General features: G+C 42.1%; 1 protein-coding gene across 1 annotated transcript in view; it reads right to left on the minus strand.

Moving 5' to 3' along the window:
• Window positions 1-2,428: 2,428 nt before the first annotated feature.
• The window catches only part of Arhgap42 (Rho GTPase activating protein 42), a 220,821-nt gene continuing 197,948 nt past the window's right edge, over window positions 2,429-25,301 (minus strand). The window contains exons 13-24 of the mRNA XM_057768277.1: window positions 24,607-24,669; window positions 23,422-23,496; window positions 21,847-21,931; window positions 20,375-20,433; window positions 17,532-17,637; window positions 15,476-15,635; window positions 14,222-14,366; window positions 12,467-12,850; window positions 11,949-12,105; window positions 9,801-9,863; window positions 4,317-4,396; window positions 2,429-3,888 (exon numbers count right to left, since the gene is read on the minus strand). Coding sequence (XP_057624260.1) covers window positions 3,800-3,888; window positions 4,317-4,396; window positions 9,801-9,863; window positions 11,949-12,105; window positions 12,467-12,850; window positions 14,222-14,366; window positions 15,476-15,635; window positions 17,532-17,637; window positions 20,375-20,433; window positions 21,847-21,931; window positions 23,422-23,496; window positions 24,607-24,669 — 1,466 coding nt within the window. The 3' untranslated portion in view covers window positions 2,429-3,799. The remainder of the gene's footprint in view (window positions 3,889-4,316; window positions 4,397-9,800; window positions 9,864-11,948; window positions 12,106-12,466; window positions 12,851-14,221; window positions 14,367-15,475; window positions 15,636-17,531; window positions 17,638-20,374; window positions 20,434-21,846; window positions 21,932-23,421; window positions 23,497-24,606; window positions 24,670-25,301) is intronic.

Raw genomic sequence — 25,301 nt, forward strand, 5'->3', positions numbered from 1 at the left:
TTAAAGTTCTCTGCACTGACTGAGACAGCTTTTTTAACTCAGCCTCTGTGAGACAGAAATGTGTGAGCCCGCAAGTGAGAGAAAGGTCAGCAGCAGGGAATCTTCCCCGGAAGCATGGAGAGATTCCATTTCTTCCTGACACAGCAGGTGTTCACAGACAGTCATAATATGTAAGGTTAACTACTAAAGAGAAGGCGGAGGAGGTCTCACTATTTGGGGCCTGGAGAGTTGGAAATTATGAGAAATGTAAAATATATTTGTCCTTTCTTTCACTGTCCCTGAAACAGTCAGTCAGCCAAGGGGCTAATGGTGAGCATTTCCTTCATGTTTTTAGCAAAGTAACCAGACCAACACGCAAGGAGACAACGCCTCTTCACACTGCACGAGCACTGCAGAAATATAGATTATTTTACTTTTCAGATACTGACACACAATACATTAGGAAATCATTCAGTTGAATGACTAAGGTGTATGAACTTAACTTTAGTGGAATGATGGCAGAGCCAGAGTCACCTGTTAAATACATCAGTGTTTCAAATGCACAAAACACCCACAGGGATTCCATTGGCCCCTCAGTGGCATTCTCAGATTGATCAAACGGTATGCAGTTATCTGGGTGGATATAGATTCACATAGGTTTCAGAGCGAAAATATGACAGTTCTGACATGTTCCACAAGGCTCTGAACAGGTAAGGCTCTTCATTGCTTTGATGGCATCACAGTTTTGTGCATGACTCTTCTATGACTGGCAATGATTTCACACAGCAGACCTTCTGTGGGCTTCACAGCATGCATACATCTTGATCTTTGCAGTGCTCCTGAATGCTTCATTTGTGAGATACTTACTTCATGGGGAAAACAGCCCTAGACTCTCTCCAACAGATTATCAGGATTTCCATACATATGTAATTAACAGGAAGAAAAAAATCTACAAAATTAAACTTGAAGTACAAATGTAACATGAACCAGCATGTTTGTGTCTTTTTTGGGGGCAGAACCTCAACAATTAATGACACAGAGAAAATGTCACCATCAGAAAGAAGAGCTGCATTTTATACCCACGTCTTACATAGAAAAAACTCTAAGCCCTTGTCCAGCATCCATGGGTTTAGGTCACAAGTGACTGGGAGGCAGGAATGTTCTGGTCTGTTAAAGTAAAATTAAAATTTAGATTTCTTTGTGCAACAGCAGCAGAAGAAGACATTGGGTCTTTGCTATCAAGTTGGTCTTTGCAAGAAAATCAGCCTCCCTTCCGGGACCCTGATCTAGCAAGATGCAAGGGGTGATGACAATGAGGTTTCATCACAGGGCCATATAGACTAGATAGCTGGGACATTATAAAAGCTACCTCTGTCTCAGAAAAAGGTCATCAGAGACAGTAATGACGTAATGACATTGGTGTACTAAAAGCCACTAGGCACCCACCTTGACCAAGCAATACCTCATTGAGTGCACAGGGACTAATGTCGGGAGGAAAGAGAAAGAGCCAAACTTTTATCACTGCAATTTTTATGAGCTGTTTTCCATTCATTATCTTCAGTTCATTGATGGTATTTCTAGATGTATCTGTCTGTCTGCTGTTACTGGCTAATTTAAATCATTGCCTTATTTCATTTAACAGCATAAGTGCACTGAGGCATAGTGTTGCATACATGCTCAGCCTATTATCTCTAGAAATACTTAGGCAATGTAGAATGAATTGATTGTAGGCTATAGCAGGCAAAAACAGCTTCATACACCTTCAGATCCCCAAGAGTCTATGAACTAGAGAAAACTGAAGGAATCAGTCAGATAACAAACCCAGTGGAGTCAATCTGGGGAGACACTATTTCAGACTTTTGACAATGACAAAAGGTCTTTTGTCATTGTAGACACTCATAGGAATTGTTGAAAGAGATTATGTTAGAAGACATGGCTGATATGTAACATTTTATTGATGCCTGTAGATGGAGAGTAAATGCCTCGCTGCTCTCTGAGTTCTATAACTCAGTAGAATTTATAGAAAGAAAACTTTTGTAAATTTCATGGCTGCTAGTGATGGTGACATGCTTTCAAACTGTGTGGCTTGGGGCTGGAGAGATGGCTCAGTGGCTGAGAGCAAGAGGACCAGCGTGTGAGTCCCAGTACTCGTGTAGAGACTTAGAGCCATCTGTAGCTCCAGTTCAAAGCTGACCTCCTTTCCTGACCTTCGTGGGTTAAAGGCATACATGTACACACATACATACACATGAACAAAATAATCATATAAATAAGTAAATCTGTAGGGACATAGCCCCACCCATTGTTTCTTTTTTGTTTAAACAGAAAAAGGGGAAATGATGGAGGTGGGTCATCTTTCTATCTGTTGTTTCATTGGTTAAGTAATAAAGAAACTGCCTAGGCCCATTTATAGGCCAGCCCTTAGGTGGGTGGAGTAAACAGACAAAATGCTTGGAAAAAAGAAGCCGAGTCAGAGAGTCGCCATGATTCTCCCACTCCAGACAGACGCAGGTTAAGATCTTTCCTGGTAAGCCAGCTCATGGTACTACACAGAATATCAAAAATGGGTTAGATCAATATGTAAGAGCTAGCCAATAAGAGGCTGGAGCTAATGGGCCAGGCAGTGATTAAAAGAATACAGTTTCCGTGTAATTATTTCGGGGCATAAGCTAGCCATGTGGGCGGCTGGGTGCCGGGGACGCAGACCCGCCGCTCTTATTACAACATAAATCTTAAAAAATCCATACTCTGTAGCCTAAGAATCCAGTACCTGGTGTTTGTTTTCTGTTTCAACTAAACAAGGTTTCAAAGACAGAGCTTCCCAGTTAAAATTTCCAAACAATGTCTTTGTTGTTTGTATGAGAGTATCTCCAAGGCCAAGACTTCCCCATCATTGGAATACCTGAAGAGTTTAGCCTTGCAGCTGGGGCAACTGCCACTGCGCTGTCAGGATGCGGCTTAAGAAGCAGGAGATGTGCACATGTGGTTTATCAGCACGTGTGTTTTAATGGGAAATTTGTAAAAGTCCCAAGTTAGGTTTACATAACTTCTAAAGGAGGGCTTATTCATCTGTGGTTCACGAGTCAAGTCCAGCCCGCCACAAAACTCTTTAACCCTAGGCTGTACACTCGGCGGATTTTTGCTAGTAACCCACAGAAGCCATCGAGCATTCTGATGGACTGCTTACGGAAGGATCAGTGTTTGACTTAACTTGGTTTTCTTTACAGACTTCATATACATTATTGCTTTCCAATACTATCATCTTAGAAAACAAATAGAAATATACTTATGATAAAACAATGACTGATTCTCTTGAAATGTTTAGGACCAGCAAAACAACCACACATAAAAACAATATATTTAAGAAACAAAAATAATAACTGAACGATTTAAATTACACTCTTAAAGTAATGACTTTAAGGTTCCCCAGAGACGACCAAGCAATGTAGAAAAATCTCAACATGGGTACAGCAGATTTCTGACTTCCAAATTTACAGGATGCAGAACTGAGCTCAGTATCTGGGATTCTGCAACTCTGGAGAACAGACACTGTTAAAAATCACTTCTTTTCAAAAAAAAAAAAATAAAACACCAAGATTATTTTAAAAGTAAGAAAATAGTCCAAAGCAATGGCTATGATGAAAACATTTGTGTTACTCTTTCCATCAATGGGAGCTACATAGTCTGCCGGTGAAGAACTTGAGACAAACAGAGGGTTTTCATTTAGTGGCTGGTCCCCCATATCTGTGTCAGATAAAATCATAGCACTTATTATGTGTTACCATGGATACCATGAAGATAGTACCATCCACTAATACTATTAGAGGAAGACAACATAGTTTTCAGGGACTAGTCCTGTTCTGCCTTCGTAAGTCGCCTTCAGCCACCCTGGCTCCACTGATGGGTGTACTGGTCAAAGGAAGAAAGAAACGAAGGTTACTCAGGTGACTCAGCTTCAAAAACATACTGTAAACTAATGAACCAACCATCACCTAAGAATCTATGTACACAGGTTATTGGGGTACAGTGTTTCCAAAGTTGGAAAGTTCTTTGTACTCACACAGTTAGATAAACTGTATTTGTCCAAAACACTACCCCCTCGTCTATTTTTTGTAAACAAGGCATACAGGCCGGCTAGCCTTGTAAGGCTCGCTATGTAGCTTCTGACTGTTCTCTAACTGGCAAGCCCCCTGTGCTTCCATGTCTGGTTTGGACAAGTGAGTAAATGTTCTCAGAAGGGAGGCTGGGATCTAGAAAGAGTATTGTGTTCACCAAGGAGCTGACCCTGTCTAAGCGCCCAGCCCCATGTCCCTTCAGTAAATGACACCCATACTCACCGTTGGAGAAGATGGCCCCCTGGGGGAAGGACAACTCATGGCTATGCTCTGCTTTGCAGGAGTACATGGCTTTGGCTTGGCTGAAAGATCAAAGCAGTTTATAAAATAACACTCAATTCAAATATAGCGAAAAATACTCTTAGCTAATGTTAATTAGAATATGAAATAAAATGTGCACAAAGAGGTCTACATCAGTGTGTTCTTCACAGACTGTTGGGATCTTTATAACCGTGTTTCACTGACTCAATGGAAACCCTTCATCCTAAGGATACAATGCAACTCCTAATGAATATCAGAGGCTGGTTTTAAATATGCACGCACACACACACACACACACACACACCTACAAACCTACACCTGGTACCACATGCTCTGTGCAGCCAGAGAGTCTGGTGTCCTAAGAGCAGACAGAATTTGGGGCTTTTGTGTGATGTTTCACCTAGAAACAGTGGCGCTAACACTAAAGCTCCACCATCCAATGCTGACCAGGAAGTACATCACCAGCAAGTCCCCTCTCCTCTGCCACATTCAATTGTGTTCCAAAGACTTGTGACTTCCGGACTCCTGACTCCACCTACCATCTCTTCCAGCAGCAGAGCCCAAGACAATGTCATTTCCGGTTTTATTGATTTGATGGCTTCCCTGGCACCCTCCAACCTCTCAGTTTCCTGTTCTGGTCACCTGCCATCTTATTATCTACAGAGCAAGCCAAGGGCAATCTCACACCCATCAAAACCTGATGGTGTCTTAGCCCCCTAGGCATTGTTCACAGCTTTAGTGACTATAGGCCAGGCTTTCTCCCGACAACTCTTCGTTGTTCTCTGCCTGGATCATACGTAAAACCATTTCCTCCAGACCATTGTGCTGTCTCTTTTTTCCACTCTGTAAGTTCTGCTGCCAGGCATGTCCCCTCCACCTACGCAGCCACTGACGTCTGTAGGTTTCTCTACGACATAGAATGTCATGTTCTCTTCTGACTCATTTCCAATAGTCTCACCTGTCCCCCAGCTCCTCAACTCAAGTCTAAAACATTCTTGTCTCCTTTTATAAACACAAACAGAATTTAGAAACTAAACTACCATTTTCCTGATGCTTATCCTCAGACACTTGGCGTCCTTCTCTGCCCACCTCTTCCTTGCCCTCTGTAAGCCTGGGTCCATCCTGAAACCAGTCCTGAAAAGTCCTGCTGACAGATTTCCACCAGTTCCACCCAGAATGCCCGACTATCCTCTCTGCCACAGTCTCTGGGAAGTCACTTGTATGAACTGTGTGCATACTTTATTGATTATTACTCTCTGCTCAGCGGCAGCCCACGTGGTTCTCAGAGGAGAGGCTTTTGTTTGGCAAATGATGGTTAGACATCTCCTGCCTCTACTCATCTGTGAATTCTTTAGAAGGAACACCAAACAGGTAGGGGAAAGGCCTGGAAAGGCCCATGTGCCGCTCAGTTCCACTCGACAGCACAAAAGACCTCACAGGAGTCTTGTGTGTTTCACGTTCAGAAACAGATTAGAAGCTTGAAAATCTCACATGATTATAATTTCTAATTTCAATTATAATCTCAACAATAATAGTTGTTTTGAGGTAGAGAACACCTCTAAGATACCTGCCATATATTTCAAAAACATTAGTGTCTATATTCACATACAGTGTGGTAAGTGCAGAATTATGACCTTCATTTAAATAGGGAGCATGGACTACAGAAATGCATGACTACGGGGCACTCTAAATGGTGACCCAAAGGTTTGAATTAGGACCCTTAGGGGGAATGTGTGGTTCACTGTATAGGACTCAGTCAAAATTAAGGGTGCTGTCCATGGGTACTGGGCTGGTTGACAAAGGGAGCCTGTGCTGTGGGATGGTCTTTCTGTACACTGTGAATATGTGTTGCTCTCATTGGTTGATAAATAAACCTGTTCTGGCCTATGGCAAAGTAAAAGAGAGCTATCTGGGAAAACGAAGCAGAGATATAGGAGAAGAAGGGCAGAGTCTGGAGGGAGTCAGCCAGCCACCGAGAAAGCAAGACAAGTAAAAAAAAAGTAACAAACAACGAACCATGTGACAAAGTACAGATAAAAAAGAGCTAATTTAAATGTAAGAGCTAGCTAACAATAAACCTGAACCATTGGCTAAGCATTTATAATTAGTATAAGCCTCTGAGTGGTTATTTGAGAACTGGCAGGAGGGAGAGAAACCTCAGATTACAAACCTGGAAGTCTCTGTTGAAGCCTATTAGAAGTTGATTTCAGCTTTAGAATGTAAAGTTATTAACATGCATAGACTGCTTGTTAAACATCTAAGTGTGTCTTTATCATAGGACTGCCTTCTCACTTTACCAAAGCTTGCCTTGCCAACTCTCCTGGACTATCTTTGTAATTATAGTTTTAGTCAGCTTCCATATCTGTAGGATCTTCCTCAAATGCAGATTCAACCAAACACACTCAAGTATTCAGAGAAAAATGCATCTGTCTTGAACACATACAGATCTTTTTTTTTTTTTTGTTAGCATTTCCTAAGTAACATGGAAACATCTGCTTACATAGAATGTATGTGCTAGGTATTTTAAATATTCTAGTGATGGCCATATCCAGGCAGATATAAGTAGTTACTATGCAAATACAGTGCATGACATATGAGAGAGTGAACAGCTATGAATTTTGTACCCTGGAAGGAAGGTCTTAGAATCAGTCTTTGTATGGATAGAGTGGGGTGGCTTGTTGAGTTTTTAATGCAACGGAAAGACTACTTAGCACTTCATAATAGAAGGGCTCCATCTAGTGGAGCAATTCAGCATACAGTGGCTTTCAACCTTCCTAATGCTGAGACCCTTTTAACACAGTTCATGTTGTGGTGACTCCAGAACATAAAATTATTTCATTGCTACTTCACAACTATAATTTTGCTACTTTTATGAATCATAATGTAAATATCTAATATGCAGGATGATTTTAGGGGTTGCGTCCCACAGGTTGTGGGTAGACAGGCAGAGTGCAAGGTTAAGCCTCTTACACTAACGTCAGAAAGCAATAGCAATTTTGAAGAAATGAAGTTTGTTGTGGCATGCCAGCTCAGCACTCCTGTGCCCTCGTGCGAAGAAAACGGGTGAAGACATCTGGACAGGTGTGTGCAAGTGCCAGCTTTATGCAGCGCAGCAATGATCCTACTGAGACAGCAGTGTGATTCCTCATCAGAAGTCAAAACAAACAAAAAACAGGTTTGCAAACTATATTGGGACTTTGAACAAGGCTGAAGGGTTTGAAGGCCACCATAGACTCTAATAACTGGCATGTGCCTACAACTATCCTGGCAGAAGGGAAGACTTGTGTCTTCCCTTTGGCTATGAGACTGTTGAAACAATGGTCTCCAAGGAACTGGAATTCCTCCAGGATTCTCATGGGGAAGGAGGAAAAAGCAGAAGCCTGGTATTCCCAAAGGGGGACCTTCTCTTCTTGGAATGGGTTTTACACAGTTCTGACAACTTATTAGACCACCATGTAAGAAGACATGGATGATGGACCAGACCTCTCCTTGACTGGAACTGCCTCATTATCCATATCTCTTGCCTTCTCTTTAAACAAAAAACTTTTGTCAGGACCCCAAAGATGGACTTGTTAAGGGAATGTAACCAGACCTCCTTTTTGTTTCTTTTCCTAAATGTAGCCACATTAAATAAATCTCCTCTCTCTCCTTTTCACAATTTCTTGTCTCTTTAATTAGCCTACTGAGGACAGGTGGACAGGCCTGGTTTATCTCATTAAAGTTCCGGGGCATGACTTGCAAAAGCCCACGTTTTAGCCCTAACAGCTCCGAGGATATCCAAGGATTGGTGTGCGTTTAAGACAGGCTGGTTGGGAAAGTTTAAACACTTTTGTAAAATATGACAGAAAACAATAGACAACAGCAACAGCAACAAAATAACAACAACAAAAAACACCAAAAAAAAAAAAAAAACACCCAGAATGACAACAAAAACCTTTGGTTGAATAGCTTTCAGAAGAAATATACAGCAATAAACTATCCATGGTTTCTTTGCTTCACCGACCCAGTTATCCAGTTGTACAAGCTAAAACATGCTCCAGTCCAGCAGAGAGGAGAGAGACAGGTCTGCTCAGGAGTGATCTCATTTACATGCTTGTATGGAATAACTCCTCCAAAAGGAGAACCTAGGGAAACCGACCATTTTTCCATTTTCATGCAATTCCATTATTCAAATTCAAATCCAAATTCCACTTCAGATTAGAGGAACTGGGACAGGAGGAGGATGGAGGAACTGGAGAAGGAAGCAGTAAGGAGCAAAGACCGGAAGACTAGAAACTGAACCAAATCCAGTCCAGAAGGAACAAAGGCTCCTGGGCTTGCTAGCTCTGCAATCCTGCACTGTATTGTGCAGTATTTTCTAGAAGATTCTTCCAGAGAAACAATAACTTTTAAAATTCAAGAATATATTTTTAGCAATTACCCCCCAAATGACTATTATCAGAAGTGCACACAGAGACAACTAATTACAGAGATTTCCATTCTTAGAAAATTTGTTTCAAATCCTCACTCTTTTGGAGGGGATCTGCAGGGTCTCATGTGTTTGGGTGGAAGCTTCACCCCAGCCCCTGGCATCCATATACGCAAAGAATCTGGAATGTTTGGGCTAAGGCTTCACCCCATACCCTGGCATCCATATACCCAAAGAATCTGGAAGGTTTGGGTTAAAGCTTCACTCCAGCCACGGGCTTCCCAAAGAGTCTGGAATGTTTGGGGGAAAGTTCCATCCCAAACCCCCTCCCTTATGAGTTGCCTCAGTCCAGACTCCACCCCTGAGGAAGTCCGCCAAATGATGACCCCTCCCCAAAGATGCTTCAAGACCACTCCCACAAGGTATTTAAACTGCCCCTCCCCCCTCAGAACAAACACATGATTTTCCAGTCTTCCTTCCCCAGCTCCTCTTTAGTGAGGCTGGAAAGCCATTGGAGCATTGGTATCCATTAAACCCGGGCCTTTTCTAATTTGGTTTTTGATTTGGTCTGATTTGGATTATTGCATCAGTGGAGTAACTTATCGGGGTACAGAAACTTTTCATCACGTATCTCAGGCTGGCCTCAAACTTGCCATGTGGCCAAGGATGATCCTCCACTTCCGATCCTCATGACTTTACCTCCTGCAAGTTAGGATTATAGGTGTACACTACAGCACCTAGCTTATGTGGGGCTGGATCAAACCAGCGCCTTCTGTATGCCAGGCAAGTGCCCCATCAACTGAATTACAGTCCCAGCTACAATCCTTTCCCAAACATTTTAGAAGAAAGGCATCATGGGAACAATATGGCATGATGCTATTAGCACAAGTGTTCTTCCTGGCAAAGGCCACTGGACACTGGCTTATTTCGTTATGAGCAAAACTGAGGTAGAGGCTGCCACAAATTATGTTATATCAACACAATGTGATTATATTCCTACTACTTTATTTATTGTGTTAAAGCTTTTGAGAACTCACCGTCCTGAAGAAACCGGCTTGAGTGGCCCGGCATTTTCAAATAGTTGAGCCTTTGCTGCCACTCTGAAAAATATTTTTCAATGCACTGAGTAAATTTTAAAAACGATACTTAAAGAATCAGAATAGTTTAATATTTTTAAATGAAGTCAATCAGATAAGTCATTCTGTTCAATGGGATATTCAGGATTATTGAGCAAATAAGACAAAACAGGAACTGCCACCTAAATTGGAGACACAGTGGAACTGCTTTTTGCTTTAACCAGAAAGGGTTTTGGCTGCAACCTGCATCTCACAGAGCACGAGACTCTAATAAACCTATAGCTTGTTTCCTGGGGCTCTTACCGTCCTCTTCCTTTTTACCTCAGGAAGCAGGTCACAGCAGAGAGAACATTCCCTCCCCATGCAGCCCCCAGCAGACAGCATGTTATTGGCTCCTGCGTGGTACCAGGGAAGAATCAAAAAATCCATCAACATGACAGAAGAGGAGCTGTTGTTCATTCTGGTAGCACAGGGAGCTATGATTACTTCCTGTGTTTCCTAAGGCAGAAGCCTTTGCTATAAAGCAAAAGGAGAAAGCTCTGGAAAGATGTCTACTAAATGAGCTTGCTGGTTTGCATCTCGCTTCAGTCACAGAGTGTGTGTGTTTGGTGGTAGGGAGGACAGCGAGAAACTAGTAGCTATAAAATGGGAGCAACTGCAGTTACAGCATCTTTGATAATCATAGTATTTCTTAAATTTAACAAAAATATTAAAGTCCATGAATGAGTCCCTAAACTTGATCTTAAAATGCTTTTTTACTCATTATAATTAAGTAATTAAATTATTATTAATTTATTTACTTTTTGTTTGCATGGGGAAGTAAGTCACAGGACAGCTTTTGTGAGCTGATTCTCTCTGTCCACAATGTGGGTCCTGGGATGAAACTCGGGTCCTCAGGCCTGGTGACAATCACCTTTATCCACTGAACCATCTCACTGGCCCCAATCTTTAGTTAGAACTCTATACAGACCCCAACAGACAATCCTGGGATAGCCCACCACAAAGAACAACAACCGGAAGACAGAGGGTCTTGTCTCCCAAACGACAGAGGGATGTTCCATCATCTTCTCTGAGTGTCCATCTGAACCTGATTTGTTTTCGTGGCTTTGGCTGAACACCAAACAGGCAGACTCACAAACAGATTCATCTAACTGGAGGTCTATACGAAATGCTGGACACACTTGTTAACTAAAGATGTAGAAAGACAGTAGTGGGCAGAAGGATGCGCTATCCCGTTCCTGTGGAGGTGAACTTAGTAGTATACCTTACTAAGCTTTCTAAAAATAATGAAAATATCAGGAACACCCTTATATAACAGATGGTATGGCACAGAGAACCTGAAGGTCAGGGGACCTAGGGCTCTTCAACTTTCTAGACATCTGTTCTTGCCTCTGAAGAGACCACACTCATAGCTCATGCCCATACTGCACACCTTGAAATGAGACCAGTGGAGGAGACCACACATGTGAAGATACCTAGTGTGAGCGCACAGACAACGGGAAATGCCATGTTCATCTGCCATGAACATAAAAGCAGAGGAAGAGGCACTTCCTGTCTGGATTTTGATGCCTTCCTTCTTCAAGCTCCCATTCATCCCCCCACACCCTTGCTGCTCCCATTTATATAGCTATACCCTACAAACTTTCTACTGCTGGTGACTGCTTTATTGAGAAGTACTCTCTTCCCATTGTCTTTTGTGATCCTGGTTGTCTCTAGCCTTGTCCCATCAGTGGGATCTCAGACAGAAAACCCTCACATGTAGGGAGCAACCATTCTGGGGGAGCTTGAAGCTGAATATGTAGCTTTAATGGAAAGGTCCCTAGCTCCAAAGGCCATATTCTCTCTTATACATCTATTTTCCCATCTTCCATTAAGCCACGGCTCTGGTTGTGGGATAGCCTTTGAGGCAATAACTCATGAGGTCCATGATAGCCTGCGCCTATAGTAACCCTCACGTTCTTTATTGAAGAGGATAGAGAGCTTAGACATTAAAGCTACCAGCTCTAAAGATGAAGCATTTAACTACAGAACCCCTGGATTCTTTCAGGGCAGACTCAACCCCTCTGCACCGTAAGGAGACACAGTGCACACAAACTCATTCTAACTCACACTGAGCCTGGTCGCTGGTAGCCGTTGCTGGAAGCAGTGTCTAGCCTTAGCCTCCTGCACATTTTTGGAGGCAGCTCTGGGTTCGATGTGACTTTGGGTGACTCTTTGGAACCTATAGAAGTTAAGCTTTGAATGGATCCACTGTAGCTCTTGTTTCCTAAAAAGAAAATCCAAGAAAACATATAAGGTACTATTATTAGTCATAATAATAGCAAAAACACTTAACAAAAGGTAGCATTTTCCTACAAGAAATGGGAAGGTACAGAATGTTCTTTGGATACAGCGCTCTATCACTTAGGGAGATCAAAGTATACAATTACAAGACCTCATTCCCCCAGATTTGGAAAGATTCAGGGGAAAAATGTCACAGCATACAGACGTTTTAAAATCCAAGCTCAAATACAAAGTAGAGAAGTTTCAGTGGTTCCTCCATTAACCTCGTCCCTGATCAGTCCCCTCAATGTCCAGCCAGGAACAGTGGGACAATGCTGTCCAGAATGGGCTCTAGGCCTGCTCACCTTCAGCTGCAGAGATAGATCTGAGAGAGGAGGAGGCAGAGGCTCTTTTCAGTCCCGAGAGCCCATAGGGCCCTTTCTTGACGAGGTCTATGGGGGGAGAGACATCCCCCGGGCTGGTGACCGAGGCCACACTCTGGCAATCTGACTCCACATCTGTTTTGGTTGCATCTTCTCGAGAACTTGACTCTGGGCTAGTTGTCCAGAGACCCAGACTCTTCCGTCCGTTGGAAGACGACGGGGACGCGATCCAGGGAATGCCACCCGACTTCTCCCTGGGCTGGCAGGAAGTTGACTTTGTGGTGTTGTTTTGCTCAGAGGAGTGGGAAGAGAGCGACTCTATGCTGCCCATGGGTGTGCTGTCTGGGCTGCTGCTGTAGGAATCACCTGAGAGGAGGCAGACAAGGGCAACAGCGGCGACAGGTCAGGAACACGAAACAGCATGACCAAAGCCCTCAGTCCACCGTGCCTTTCATAGCCGCCCCCCCAACCCGATGTGGTGGGCCCTGGTGAGGTGGGCACTGGTGCGGTGGGCCCTGGTGCGGTGGGCCCTGGTGCCGTGGGGCCTGGTCTTGCGCGGTAGATTATCCTCAGCGCTACAGGAAGGCTTTAAAGTTCACCTTTGATGGTGATGAATGTGATCTGAACACAGTCTCCGGGATGACTTCCTGTAGTCCTGTGAACTAACCACTCTAATGGAGCATTGTGGACTGAATTGAAGTTGGACAAAGGCTCCCTGTGACATAAGATTCAGAAGTAAGAGAAATAGGCTCCTTTCATGATATTATATATTTTTAAAATCAATGGAAGAAATGTATTTCTATTAGAGACGTCTTTTGCCTTTTATTTTTCTGCTCACGGGTGGCTCTCAGTTACAGGTATCAGATCTGTTCAAAGGCACCACTGAATTTCAGCAGCAAATTACAAGCTGCTGACAGCCTAGGAAAGAAGCTTTGCTTTTGTTTCATTTCCTCCTGTGAATATAGTAACATGTAAAACAGGCCGCTGACCGGAACGTGGCTGACCGGAGAGTGTTAAGTGCAAACAGGGGTCAAAAAGGAAAACAAAAGCCTGGGTTACTGGGCTGATTGCTTACTGTTTCTAGAAATAAAAGTATCATAACTCAGAGAAATCGCAGTGAATCTTGAAAATATACCTAAGTCAGATTTTACTAGACCATTTTCTGTTAACTATGGGCCATGGGAAAATACGAGGGGCCTGGTAGAAAAGAAACACACAATGAGAAAGACCATAGATTAATGTCTGTCATGGGCTCAAGCTGTGATCAACCCTGGCTTGAGGCGTGGCTCAGAAAAAGAAGTTTGCAATTTCATGTGTGCTGCTGGTTTTCCTTTTGTTTCTTTCCTCTCTTTGGGACAGTCTGACATCTAAGAGCTGATTCTTTAAGAACACAATGTGAAAGAAAGCCAGAAAATGTCTTTTCAGTATGACAAGCTCTGCTTTCCTATTTGCTGCTCTAACAATGGACAAAACCTGTCACAAGCAGCACCCGGTGTCCTTAACCACGACCCCAGAAAAGCAGCAGAGAGCAAACTACTTCTTTTTCCTTTTGTGGCATTAATGAGTTTGCCTATCTAAGGAGTGTTACCACGAAACTGACAGGGACTGTATCAGCGCTAGAAGAGGGGTGTTAAGAAAAACGCACCCACAAGAACACCTGCTCAGTTCTAATTACCAAGAAGCGAGGTCAGAATAAACAGAACGAGAGAGGCTCTGCCCTCAGTGGAGCACACTTACTATCGGGCTCCGCCAGGCATGGCGTGTACCTCCCTCTGGGCTTCCGAGAACCTGTGGATAGGCAGATGGCACGGGTCCTTCGGGATCCAGACCGAGACTGGGGCTGAGGAAGAGGAATGTTTGGGTCTGGGGCAGTATGGAAAATCTACAGAGAAGAAAAATGGATTGAGGTCAATAAGACACCCTATGCACCCACATGATAGAAGCTTCCACAGCTATGAAAAGAATTTTAGAGTGCAGGGAAAGCTTCATACAAAAGCTCTCCTGTGGTAATCCATGATTTCTTTTGCATCTTCTGAATAAAACCTCTTTTATTTTTTTTTATAAACTTTGGGTTTTCAACTTTGCTGTTCCCCACAGCTTATGGTGGGAGTGAGGTCTGATAACTTTGTGAAACTATGAGCAAGCGCCTGCACCCAGAAACTCTGCTTCTTCATATTGTGGTGTTTGGGGAAGTATAGCCAAGGTGAGGACTGGGTCTATGTGGCTTTCAGCAGAGGAGCTCCTTGCAATGTAGGGAAAGGTCCTGAGATGCTGAGGGCTCCGGGCTGCCAAGGAGGTGGGGTTAGCCTTCAGATGTGGCTAACCACATAGTATGGGATGGCCCTTATGCAGTGACTGGGGACATCATTATGTGGTCTCTAGGAAAGGACTTTGGGGAGGCATATGAGATCATTCCCCCCAGCAGAAGTAGATCAGGCACAATGAGCTAACTCAGCTTGCACAACTTCCCATTTCCATACTTACTACAAGAACTTCAACTTTTAAAGAGAACCATTTTTAGGAGGGTCTCATGATTCAAGACTCCACTTTCTAACCATCCCCACCCTCATTCTGAAAGAGGGTCTTGCATGTAGCCCAAATGAGCTTCACGTTCAAGACCATGATTTTGATTCTCAAAAGCTGAAGATTCGAGCTGCGCACTTCCACATGGGACCTCATTTCTTTCTTTTATTAGGACTATTGGAATTACTATACAAAAAGGAGTCTAATTCCAGACGTAGAAAGAGAATAGGCTAAATCACATCGAAACACAAGCAATGCTGCACGAGCACCACCCACTAGAGAAGGGAACTTCAGAAAGTCTTGGCGGGAGGAGATCTCATCAGGACACTCAGTGGACTTGAAGCACCGAATGCGTAGGTGACAAGGAGAGTCAAAGTCCCTGCAGAGAAGCAATCTGTGAAACTGACAAGACGGGCATTTGGCAGGAAGCTCAGATCATAAAGAAAAGCGCATAGACAACACAACCACCTTTTCATAGTGCTCAATCAGGATTTCAACCACTATGTTCTGAAACTTGATGTTCATCATGGCAGCCACTGTTTCCTCCTGCGCTCGCATCAGGGTTGGGCCAAATATGACGCCGAGATTTGAGACAGTCATGAGATTTTGTTGGCTGTGTAATGATACTCTGAAAATAAAGAACATTAGCATCCAATGTAAATTTTCAATAGTTAGGAAATGTTCTTTTCTACCAAACTTGGTGTGTAAGAAAAACGAAAGCTATATACGCCACTAGAGGCCAGTTGGGTGTGAGTAGAAACTATATCAAAAAGGAAGAAAGTTGTTTACAAGATAAACAACAAATTACTGCACAGTACTGGTCACATTGCTGTTTGGTAGAACTGGCTTATCCCCCCTCTCCTGCTGTGCTTTGGCATCTCTTATTGAACCCAACTTCCTCTTGTCTTTAGGTGCCAAACAGAGGGAAATAACAAACGCTTAAAGAGAAGGAAATAATTACCTTCACTTAATCATTATATATTATGTATAAATTCACACTGAATCATAATAAGACATAACATGTTATGTCTATCAACGTCAATTAAAGACATAATAGGGGGCTGGCGAGATAGTTCAGAAGGAAAACGTTTCTGCTAGGCAAACTTGATGATCCAGGCCCCAATGGAAATGGAGAGAACCGATTCCTGAAAGTTGTCCTCTGACCCCACAGGTACAATGTGGCATGCCTGCACTAGCCCCCATAATAATGAAAATACATATGCTTAGCATTTAAGGAAAGAAGATGCTAACACTGGACAAATAAAACTAATAACTATAAAGGCTAAACTACTAAAAGAAATAAATCTTGGTTTTTTGTTTGCTTATTTTTCCTGAATTAGATACAATGTCCATAGAAAATCATTCAACTGTTTGGTATTTCTACATTGTATTTATTGTATAACAGATAGTTAAAGAGTAGGTGAGCTGACATCATATTTGCAGTCAAAGAATTACTGTGGACCAGTTCTCAATCAGCTTCATACACAATTCCACTTTACTTGGAAATTCTGGGGATTGCATTCAAAAGAATCCAGGCCTGGTGGTACAAAACCCATTATCCCAGACACTTAGGAGGCTGAAATAAGCAAATGAGAGGCTCATACTCTACCAGTGAGGTACACCAGCTCTATATGCTGACCTTCATCACTACAGTAAGGCAGTCATCCCTTCCATACAAATAAAAAGTTGTCTATCCATCTATCCTCCATCTGTCTATCCATCCGTCTATCCATCCGTCTATCTATCTATCTATCTATCTATCTATCTATCTATCTATCTATCTATCTATCTATTATCTATCTATCTATTATCTATCTATCTATCTATCTATCTATCTATCTATCTATCTATCTATCTATCATCTATCTATCTATCTATCTATCTATCATCTATCTATCTATCTATCTATCTATCATCTATCTATCTATCTATCTATCTATCTATCTATCTATCTATCTATCTATCATCTATCTTCTCCTCCTCCTTCATCATCATCATCATCATCTACTTTCCCATCAAACCATTTGCCAATCTATCTACTTACCTGTTGATCTATATGAAATCTAAACTACATGAATGAACATGTATAACACCAAAGTCAGAAGAAAATCTTTGAGAAAAAATGTGAACCCAAGGAATAATCTTCAGTGTCAGTGTGACCTGAGGAAAGCTGTTGACCCTAGTAGTATCTAGTACTAGTCTTCAAACTCACCACTGTGACACACTTAAGAGAACCGGAAAGATAATAAAACACCATGCACTCCTTCATATGGTTTCAAGTTGGCATGAATTGCTTTTCACTAGTTTAACAGTCACAGAGGATACAATTCTCTGCATATTGGAAACATATGACACACAGACAAACACATATCTTAAAAACAAACTGTACACCGTTTTCTAACACTCATTCAAGGGTTACAAGAACAACCGCATAGTACCATCATCCACTTTACAAAGACACGAATGAGTTTATCTTAACAAGACTGGAAAGTCATTAAACGAACACCGCAAGTCACAGAATTACTTGAGCAGGTGTTTTATCAAGATGTCCAGCATCTCTCTGTTTTTCTCCGGCAACTTGTGCACCAGTGCATGGACGGCCTCCACCCTGTAGTTCTGGTCATCTGACTCTGTTATGGAGAAAGGGTTACAGATGTAATTGTATTCAAACCTGCAATGTAAACATTAGTCATGTGAACATCATAGGCAATGCGATCATTCATGTCTTAAAGTGTCGCTTCATCATAATAACAACGTAATAATATGTTAACCACACCTTTTAGGCTAAGAAATGTTGAGTAAGTTTGTCCATGACTGTAAAGTCAGGGAGTGGAAAAACCAAACTGCATGGTTTTGCAGCTTGTTCTTCATCACTGAACTATATCTCTCTGGCCTAAGTCATCGCCTGCTTGAGTTTATCAACCAAACACAAAATAGGCTTTCGGGAATGTGATGCACATGCATATACATGTGTGTGTGTTTATACATGGAAAACGTGAGTTGTAGATGTTGCTGTAGACACCTGGTATGCTAATGGGTATGATTCACATTCCAACATGGAAATATGTCAAAGCCCCTACCCTGAGTGACCAGAGGGAGCCAGCATTCCTCTCCTCAGTTCACAACCAAAGGAAACATTCAGTGTGACCTTCCTGATGTGCTGGCATTGTGCACGCAGAAAACAGTGAACTCACAGTGACACTGGGAAATCTGAAATTTGAGACGTCACCTCAGCAAGTCCAGTCCTACCAGATAAAGTTTGGGTGCAACCTGCCTGTATCATTTCAGAAGGAACTGACAGCCTCCATTGTCAGTAACACGTTTGGGCACAGGGGCCAAGCCTTTCAAGGCTTTATGCAACCTTTTATGTGACATCACCACATCAGCTAGGCACACCTGTATGGAGACGGAGGCAAGAATCCAGCTCTAGGATAATTCTGAGGACTAAGTCTTGACGCCAAGACTCTGAAACACCTGCTACAGATGTGAAGATAAGATTATTTAGAACAAAGTCCAGGGTGATCAAAGGTACCCAAGGAAATCTGATTGGATGGGAAAAAGAATGGGCTATAAATACATTAGACATACAGAGACCCTTATTGAGTGAGGCAAAGGGGCACCTTTTAATTCTAACCTTCAAGAGCTAGAAGCAGGAAATTGGCCACAAGTTCAAGGCCAGGGTGGGCTACCAAATTAGATTGCTACAGTGTGAGACCCTGTCTCAAAAACAACAAAACCTCATTTGCCAACCTAACCACTCAACAATCAAATTTTAAAAAAAAATGAAGAGAAAAATATCATTGAGCAGCTTCCCAGTTCCTCGACGTAGCCTAGTCCTCTTTTCCAGTGAGTTCTCCACTGTCTCCTAGAGTTCCAGCAATGCTTTCCTTACTGAATCAGTTAAAGAAAACATCATCCCTATTAGTTCATATCCATTCAACAACCCAACTTACTGTGTGAATCCTTGCCTGAGACCATACTCAATAATGAGTTCCAAAGATGGAAGTAAAGAAAATCTCCCACCAAAAACTTGTATTTGAACAACAAAAATCCACCTAGCTTATAGTCCTTGCTCTTAATGCACACTCAAGTCTTGGACAAGTCATTCACCTACTCCAGGTCCTAACTGGCTCATCAACAAAACAAGATAATATTCATTGGGTCCTATTCATTTTTGCAAAGATGAGCTCATATGAAGACCGTGTCAAATGGAGAGCAATCAGGAGAAAACTTAGAAAAGCGTGGTGTTAGTATGTGGTCAGTCATGATTGCTAAATATAAAACCAAGTCACTCATGTGTCCTGACACTTTCATTGGAAGACAGTGCTTCTGGGGCATTTCAGCATCTGGAAGCAAAAGAAGGGAACTAACTGGTTTGTTTGTTTGTTTTTCTTCGACTGTAAAGAATGAATAATACTCCTCAATTGCAGTCATATCTCATACACTTCCAACAATGAAATGCCGACTCATTGCTACATGTGCAGGTCACTTCAGTTCACATTATGTCGATGGATCAGATGCCAAGCTGGCACTCTGGCTGCAAGAGCTGTAAAATATATATTACTAACTTCTCGGGTCTCATACTTACTGTATTCCAGGCCCCAAATCTGACTTTCCAATTAAATACACTAATTAGCATTAAGGCAGTCAATGACATAAATCTGTGACTAGAACAAGTAATGACAAGGGTAAGGGAATTAACAGAAGAATTTGTGCTGGCTCATAATATTTGACTGGTTTTTCAGGTTTAGGAATATAGTATGTAACTGTGAATACTGACATAACTTGTTACATACATTTGTAAGCATGTTTGTAACTGTACAGTTGCTGTGATTGGACTGGACAATGGTTCCGTGGTTAATGGACCTTACTGCTCTTACAGAGGACCTGAGTTTAATTATCATCACCCGTATCAGAAAGCACACAACTTCCTGTAACTCCAATTCCAAAGGATCCCAATATCCTCTGGACTTCAGAGCTTTTCACACGGTGCACACAAAGTCATGAAGGCTAACCACGTTAGTAAAATTTTAAAACTTTTCTCTCAGATAAAATGTGTTTAGTCATCAAACACGAAATTAGAACTTCTCACAGTTTTTTCTGATCACATCACAGTGTCACCTCAATAACAATGGGTTTGGAAACGGATAGAGATGGTGGTCACAGCTTGTCTTATCAGAGGACCAAATATTTAGTTTCCTGTGTAATTTTTATTGGCTTTCAAACCACAGTGAAAGCTATTAAATATCATATTGGCAATATTTTTAAGCAATATGTGAAAGAAAACCAAAGATATTTAAACTTCTGTGTTTAAGTAACCGACACTAAAATCTCCTCATTCAGATGCGTTAGGTAAAGCATACTTACTGACAGCAATGATGAAGTCCTTGTGCAATTTGTAAGTCATCAGTGGTTCCGCAAGACACCTGTAAGAGAGAAGCAGTGAACTTCTAGAACAATAGAAACTTCAGTCTCCCCACATTTTGAAGTCTTCTTTAAAAACTTTGTGATTGTTTTTTGCCAATGAAAGTTGAAGCAAGGACTAACAAAATAATTGTCTGGTTGGTAGTTTGACAAGGTCCTATAAGGGAACCAGACAGTGTTAAAACGCAGATATTTACCATCCCTAAGTACTCATGCCGCAGCTATGTGAAGAGAGACGCTACATCGAGGCTGTTGCTCGGCTGGTAGAGTGCTGTAGAATATGTGTTTACACTGTGTGAAGATGTCACTGTGAATGGACTGATAAAGAGCTGAATGGCAAATGGCCAGGCAGGAGAAGATTGGTGGGATTTCCAGGAAGAAAAGGAGAGAACTCTGGGAAGAAGAGAGGTGGGGAATTCACCAGCAGACTTGAAAAAACTCAGATGTACAGAAAGGGAGAAGAGGTTAAAAAAAAAAAAGCCATGTGGTAGAATGTAGATTATTAGAAGGAGATTAATTTAAGTTATAAGAGCTAGCCTAAAGAAGTCTCCATGTCATTATTTGTGGGTTGGCGGCTCAAAGAAAGCGTGACGAGAAAGCTTGCTACAATGGCACCCTGTGTTAGGCTCCAATTAAGTGTTTATCTAATTATTCTTTATCAGTAAAAACTCAGGAGCCAAATATTAGGGTAAGAACTCGATTGATCAGAGAAACAGCGAAGAAGTGACCAGTGACCTCCTTTTTCTCTCCTTCCTTGATCCAAAAGGGTCAAGAATCTTTCTAAGCCCCACCCTTCTACTTCCTGTGTCTCTCTAAAACCTCTATCCCTAATTTTGGTAAACTAGTAGCTAGCTCCACTGTCTGATTCAAAATAAAGTTTATTTTCCATCTCAGGAGTGTCAAGAGTGTGACCAAAACATTCCATAACAGTAGAGTGCTTGTCTAGCATGGACAACACCCTGAAGATGTCCCTAGTACCACATGGCCCCGTTACATAGTGTGTACGTGCAGTCCTAACACTCATGAGGCAGAGATAGCTGGATCAGAAGGTCAAGGCCATTCTCAGATGGGGCTACATGCTATTCTTCTGTCTCAAAAACAAAAACAAACAAACAAAAATGGGTACTATAGTTTAAAAAAAAGCCTCATTTTGATATATTTAAAAACATACACAAAACCCCAGATATATAAGGAAACTAAAAGACTAACTTAGGATTCACAAAGTATTGCAACTTATAATGTTACCACTGGAAAAAGCATGTAGCAGTTCCAGAATGTGTGGATGTCAGTAGTATTGCTTCCTTTTAAGAAAGGATGTGACCTGGGGAGTGAAGTCCATGTACAGAGATTCCATGCGACATGCGGTTACTTCCCAAGAAGTCATGGCCAGAATCCCAGTACTAACCCTTCCTCACCTGAGGTAGTTTTTCAGCCCACTCGTTAGAGTCTTATTGTCCCATAGCTCAATATCAATGTCCATATCAGGAGGGGACTTGGGAGCTGGAAAGAATAAAATTTAAAATGTTTAAACTACAATTCAAAATATTACCTGTGCCATGATGGGAATTCATACCAACTCAATAGGTCAAAGGGAGGGCATTCGCATCTTAGGGTTCCATTAGAGTTCGCCTTAGGAAGGCCACTTTTGTGATCTGGTTGGGAGCCCACTGTTCTTGCCCTCAAAGGTAAGAAAGATAGCACTGGTGTCTCTCAAATCAATTTCTTGTTAATGACTGACAGAACTGGGGCATGCTTCTAAATGCTTGGAGTGGGCCAGGATTGACTTGATCCTCACGTATCTGAGGAAGCAGGCAGTATTATCACCCTAGTTTAAAAGGGAGGAGGCAGAGACACAGAAAGCTAAGCAAATTCCAAGACAGAAAGATTTTAAGTAGTAGAGCTGGGATTCCAAACCAGGAAACAGTCTAGAAATGTAGGGACGTCTAAATAACCACACATATTCCTGCAACATTATGCACATTCCTGCAATGTTATGCACATTTCTGCAATGCTATGCATATTCCTGCAACACTATACACATTACTGCAACATTATGGACATTCCTCCAACACTATGGACATTCCTACAATGCTATGGACATTCCTGCAACTCTATGCACATTCCTGCAACACTATGCATATTTCTGCAACACTATCCAGACCCCTACAACACTATGGACATTCCTGCAATGCTATGGACATTCCTCCAACACTATGGACATTCCTGCAATGCTATGGACATTCCTGCAACTCTATGCACATTCCTGCAACACTATGCATATTTCTGCAACACTATCCAGACCCCTACAACAATATGGACATTCCTGCAATGCTATGGACATTCCTACAATGCTATGCACATTCCTTCAATGCTATGGACATTCCTGCAACTCTATGCACATTCCTGCAACACTATGCATATTTCTGCAACACTATCCAGACCCCTACAACACTATGCACTTTCCTGCAACATGTACATTCCCGCAACACTGTGCACATTCCTGCAATGCTATGCATATTCCTGCAACACTATGCAGACTCGTGTAACACTATGCATATTCTTGTAACACTATGCATATTTCTGCAATGCTATGCACATTCCTGCAACACTATGCATATTCCTACAATGCTATGCATATTCCTGCAACACTATGCACATTCCTGCAATGCTATGCATATTCCTGCAACACTAGCTAAGAAGAGGCACTTGAAAGAGTCCAACCTCACAGAAGTGCCACCTGATCTGTTACAGCTCAACACTGAAGCAGAATAAAAGTACTGAAGATTTAGCAGAGTGGGAAAATGTGGATTCTTACATCCAGGGTCTTGTGTTCAGGTGGCAACAACCCCACAAACTTCTAGAACTTAACTTTCAATATGGTGTAAGAATTAACAAAGATAGCAAATTATCTACATTTCAGAGAAAACTGTGCTGGATCACCTGTACACATATCCCAAATCCATGGCACCCTTGTCTCAGCTAAAACTTACAAAATGTGGTATTCATAAGTTTCTGGACCTTGGAGTTCACACCTCCTATTCGGTACAGGCCTAAAATGGTGATACCTGAGGGAGGAAAATCACAAGTGAATATGGCTTTAAAAACTTTTCAAGCACAGAATCTAAAAATCTCAGGCATTTGCTCACACAGAATCTGACAGCTACTTACCTAATTTTGTTTAGGAATCTTAGTCATCCTGCCCTGGAAACACCCGCCCTCCACAGAAATAGCAGAGCAGGTACCGAACAGAGGTTTAAAGACTTTTGAGATCTTGAAGTCAAACTACCTACCTACTATTCTTTGAATATAGAAATGCATCCAAGATAGGAGACCAGTCAGAGAGTTCTCTGCATTTATATCCTCTGTCACTTATATGGTTATTTCAAAGGCGGGGAAGCAGACTGAAGGAATCTAAGGATTCTGCCTCACTCCTTAAATCTTACAAGTATAGGACAATTCTGAATGCAAATTCAAGGAACTCTGAAGCACAATAGGATTTTTGCTTTAAGCAAGAGTCTTAGGGTGAGAGTGTGCAGCCTCTACCTGGAGGCAGTTTCAACAGGCCATGATTCATACACACAGCTAAGGCCAAAGCGTGCCAAGAATGGGCCATGGGAAAGAATGCAAGGCCCATAGATGATGAATACAATCTTCCTGAGATCTGACTGTTAGTGTTGGAAAAGAAACAATGAAAAAACTTGAAACAATAGATAGTATTTTGTATGTCAAACGGAAGTAAACAGGGTAACATACTTGAAAAGCTATGAAGAAAGTTGTCTCGGGGTTGGAGAGAAGGTTTAGTGGTTAAGAGCACTGGCTGCTCCTGCAGGAGCCAGGTTCAGTTCCCGGCACCCACAGAATGGCCTACAATCTTTTGTAATTTCAATTTCAGGGAATCTGATGTTTTCTTCTTCCTATTTTAGGAGCTGACATGCACACAGTACATACACACACATATATACATCACTCACATAAACATAGAAAATAAAATAAATTTTTAAAAAGGAAGTATAATTGGTTGAAATTATTATAGCTAGCTATATATTCACATAGCTTAAATTTGTATCATGTTCAGAACTGTTTTTGGGTTCATGGCCCAGAGCTCACTTTCTTTTCCAAGCGAGAGATTTGAGCAAGACATAAGGGAGGAATCACGTGCCTGTCTGCCCACTCACCTCTCGTCTCCACAGCTTGAATGCATTTTCTCACGAAGTTGAACCCTGCTTCATTTAAGTACACTGCAAGTGAGAGACATCCTAGTTAAGATCTGATACAGAACTTGCCTTCCCCCTTCAGCTGCCTCTGTGCCTTCATGGAGTTTCCCACTGTGTTTATCGAAGACTTTAAACAAAAGGGAGACTCAGTCACTTCATCAAGGAAGCACAGAACACTGCATTGCTTTAGACCAGAAGCATGGGCCACTCTGCCATGCTGAAACCCTTCATTTTCCCTACAGGCAGCACCCCACAGCTCGATACGTTCTTATGGTGAGTGGAAAGCGATAGTACAGCCTCTGCCCCTGGGGCCACGGCAACGCCCTGAGTCTCTAACAGAGCTCACCAGGTTGCTGCAAGCTCCGCTGTGTCATGTAAGTACATGTTTTACACTCAGAACAGCTCTGACATGCTCAGTTCGTGTGCTAGTAGCTCCCCAATCTCTGGTCCTGAAGCAGAAAATAGCAAATGATTTTCATTCTCTGCTAGACTTTTTTAAAATCAGTCTTTGGGCTGGCGAGATAGTTCACTATGTAAAGGCCCTTGTTGCTGAATATTGTGACCTGAATTTGATCCCTGAGACCCACAGGAAGAGGCAGAGATTCAACTCTTGCAAGTTGTCCTCTGACCTCCACACAAGGGTTATGGCACACACG

The sequence above is a fragment of the Chionomys nivalis genome, chromosome 4 (genome assembly GCF_950005125.1).
Source record: "Chionomys nivalis chromosome 4, mChiNiv1.1, whole genome shotgun sequence".
Lineage (NCBI taxonomy): Eukaryota > Metazoa > Chordata > Mammalia > Rodentia > Cricetidae > Chionomys > Chionomys nivalis.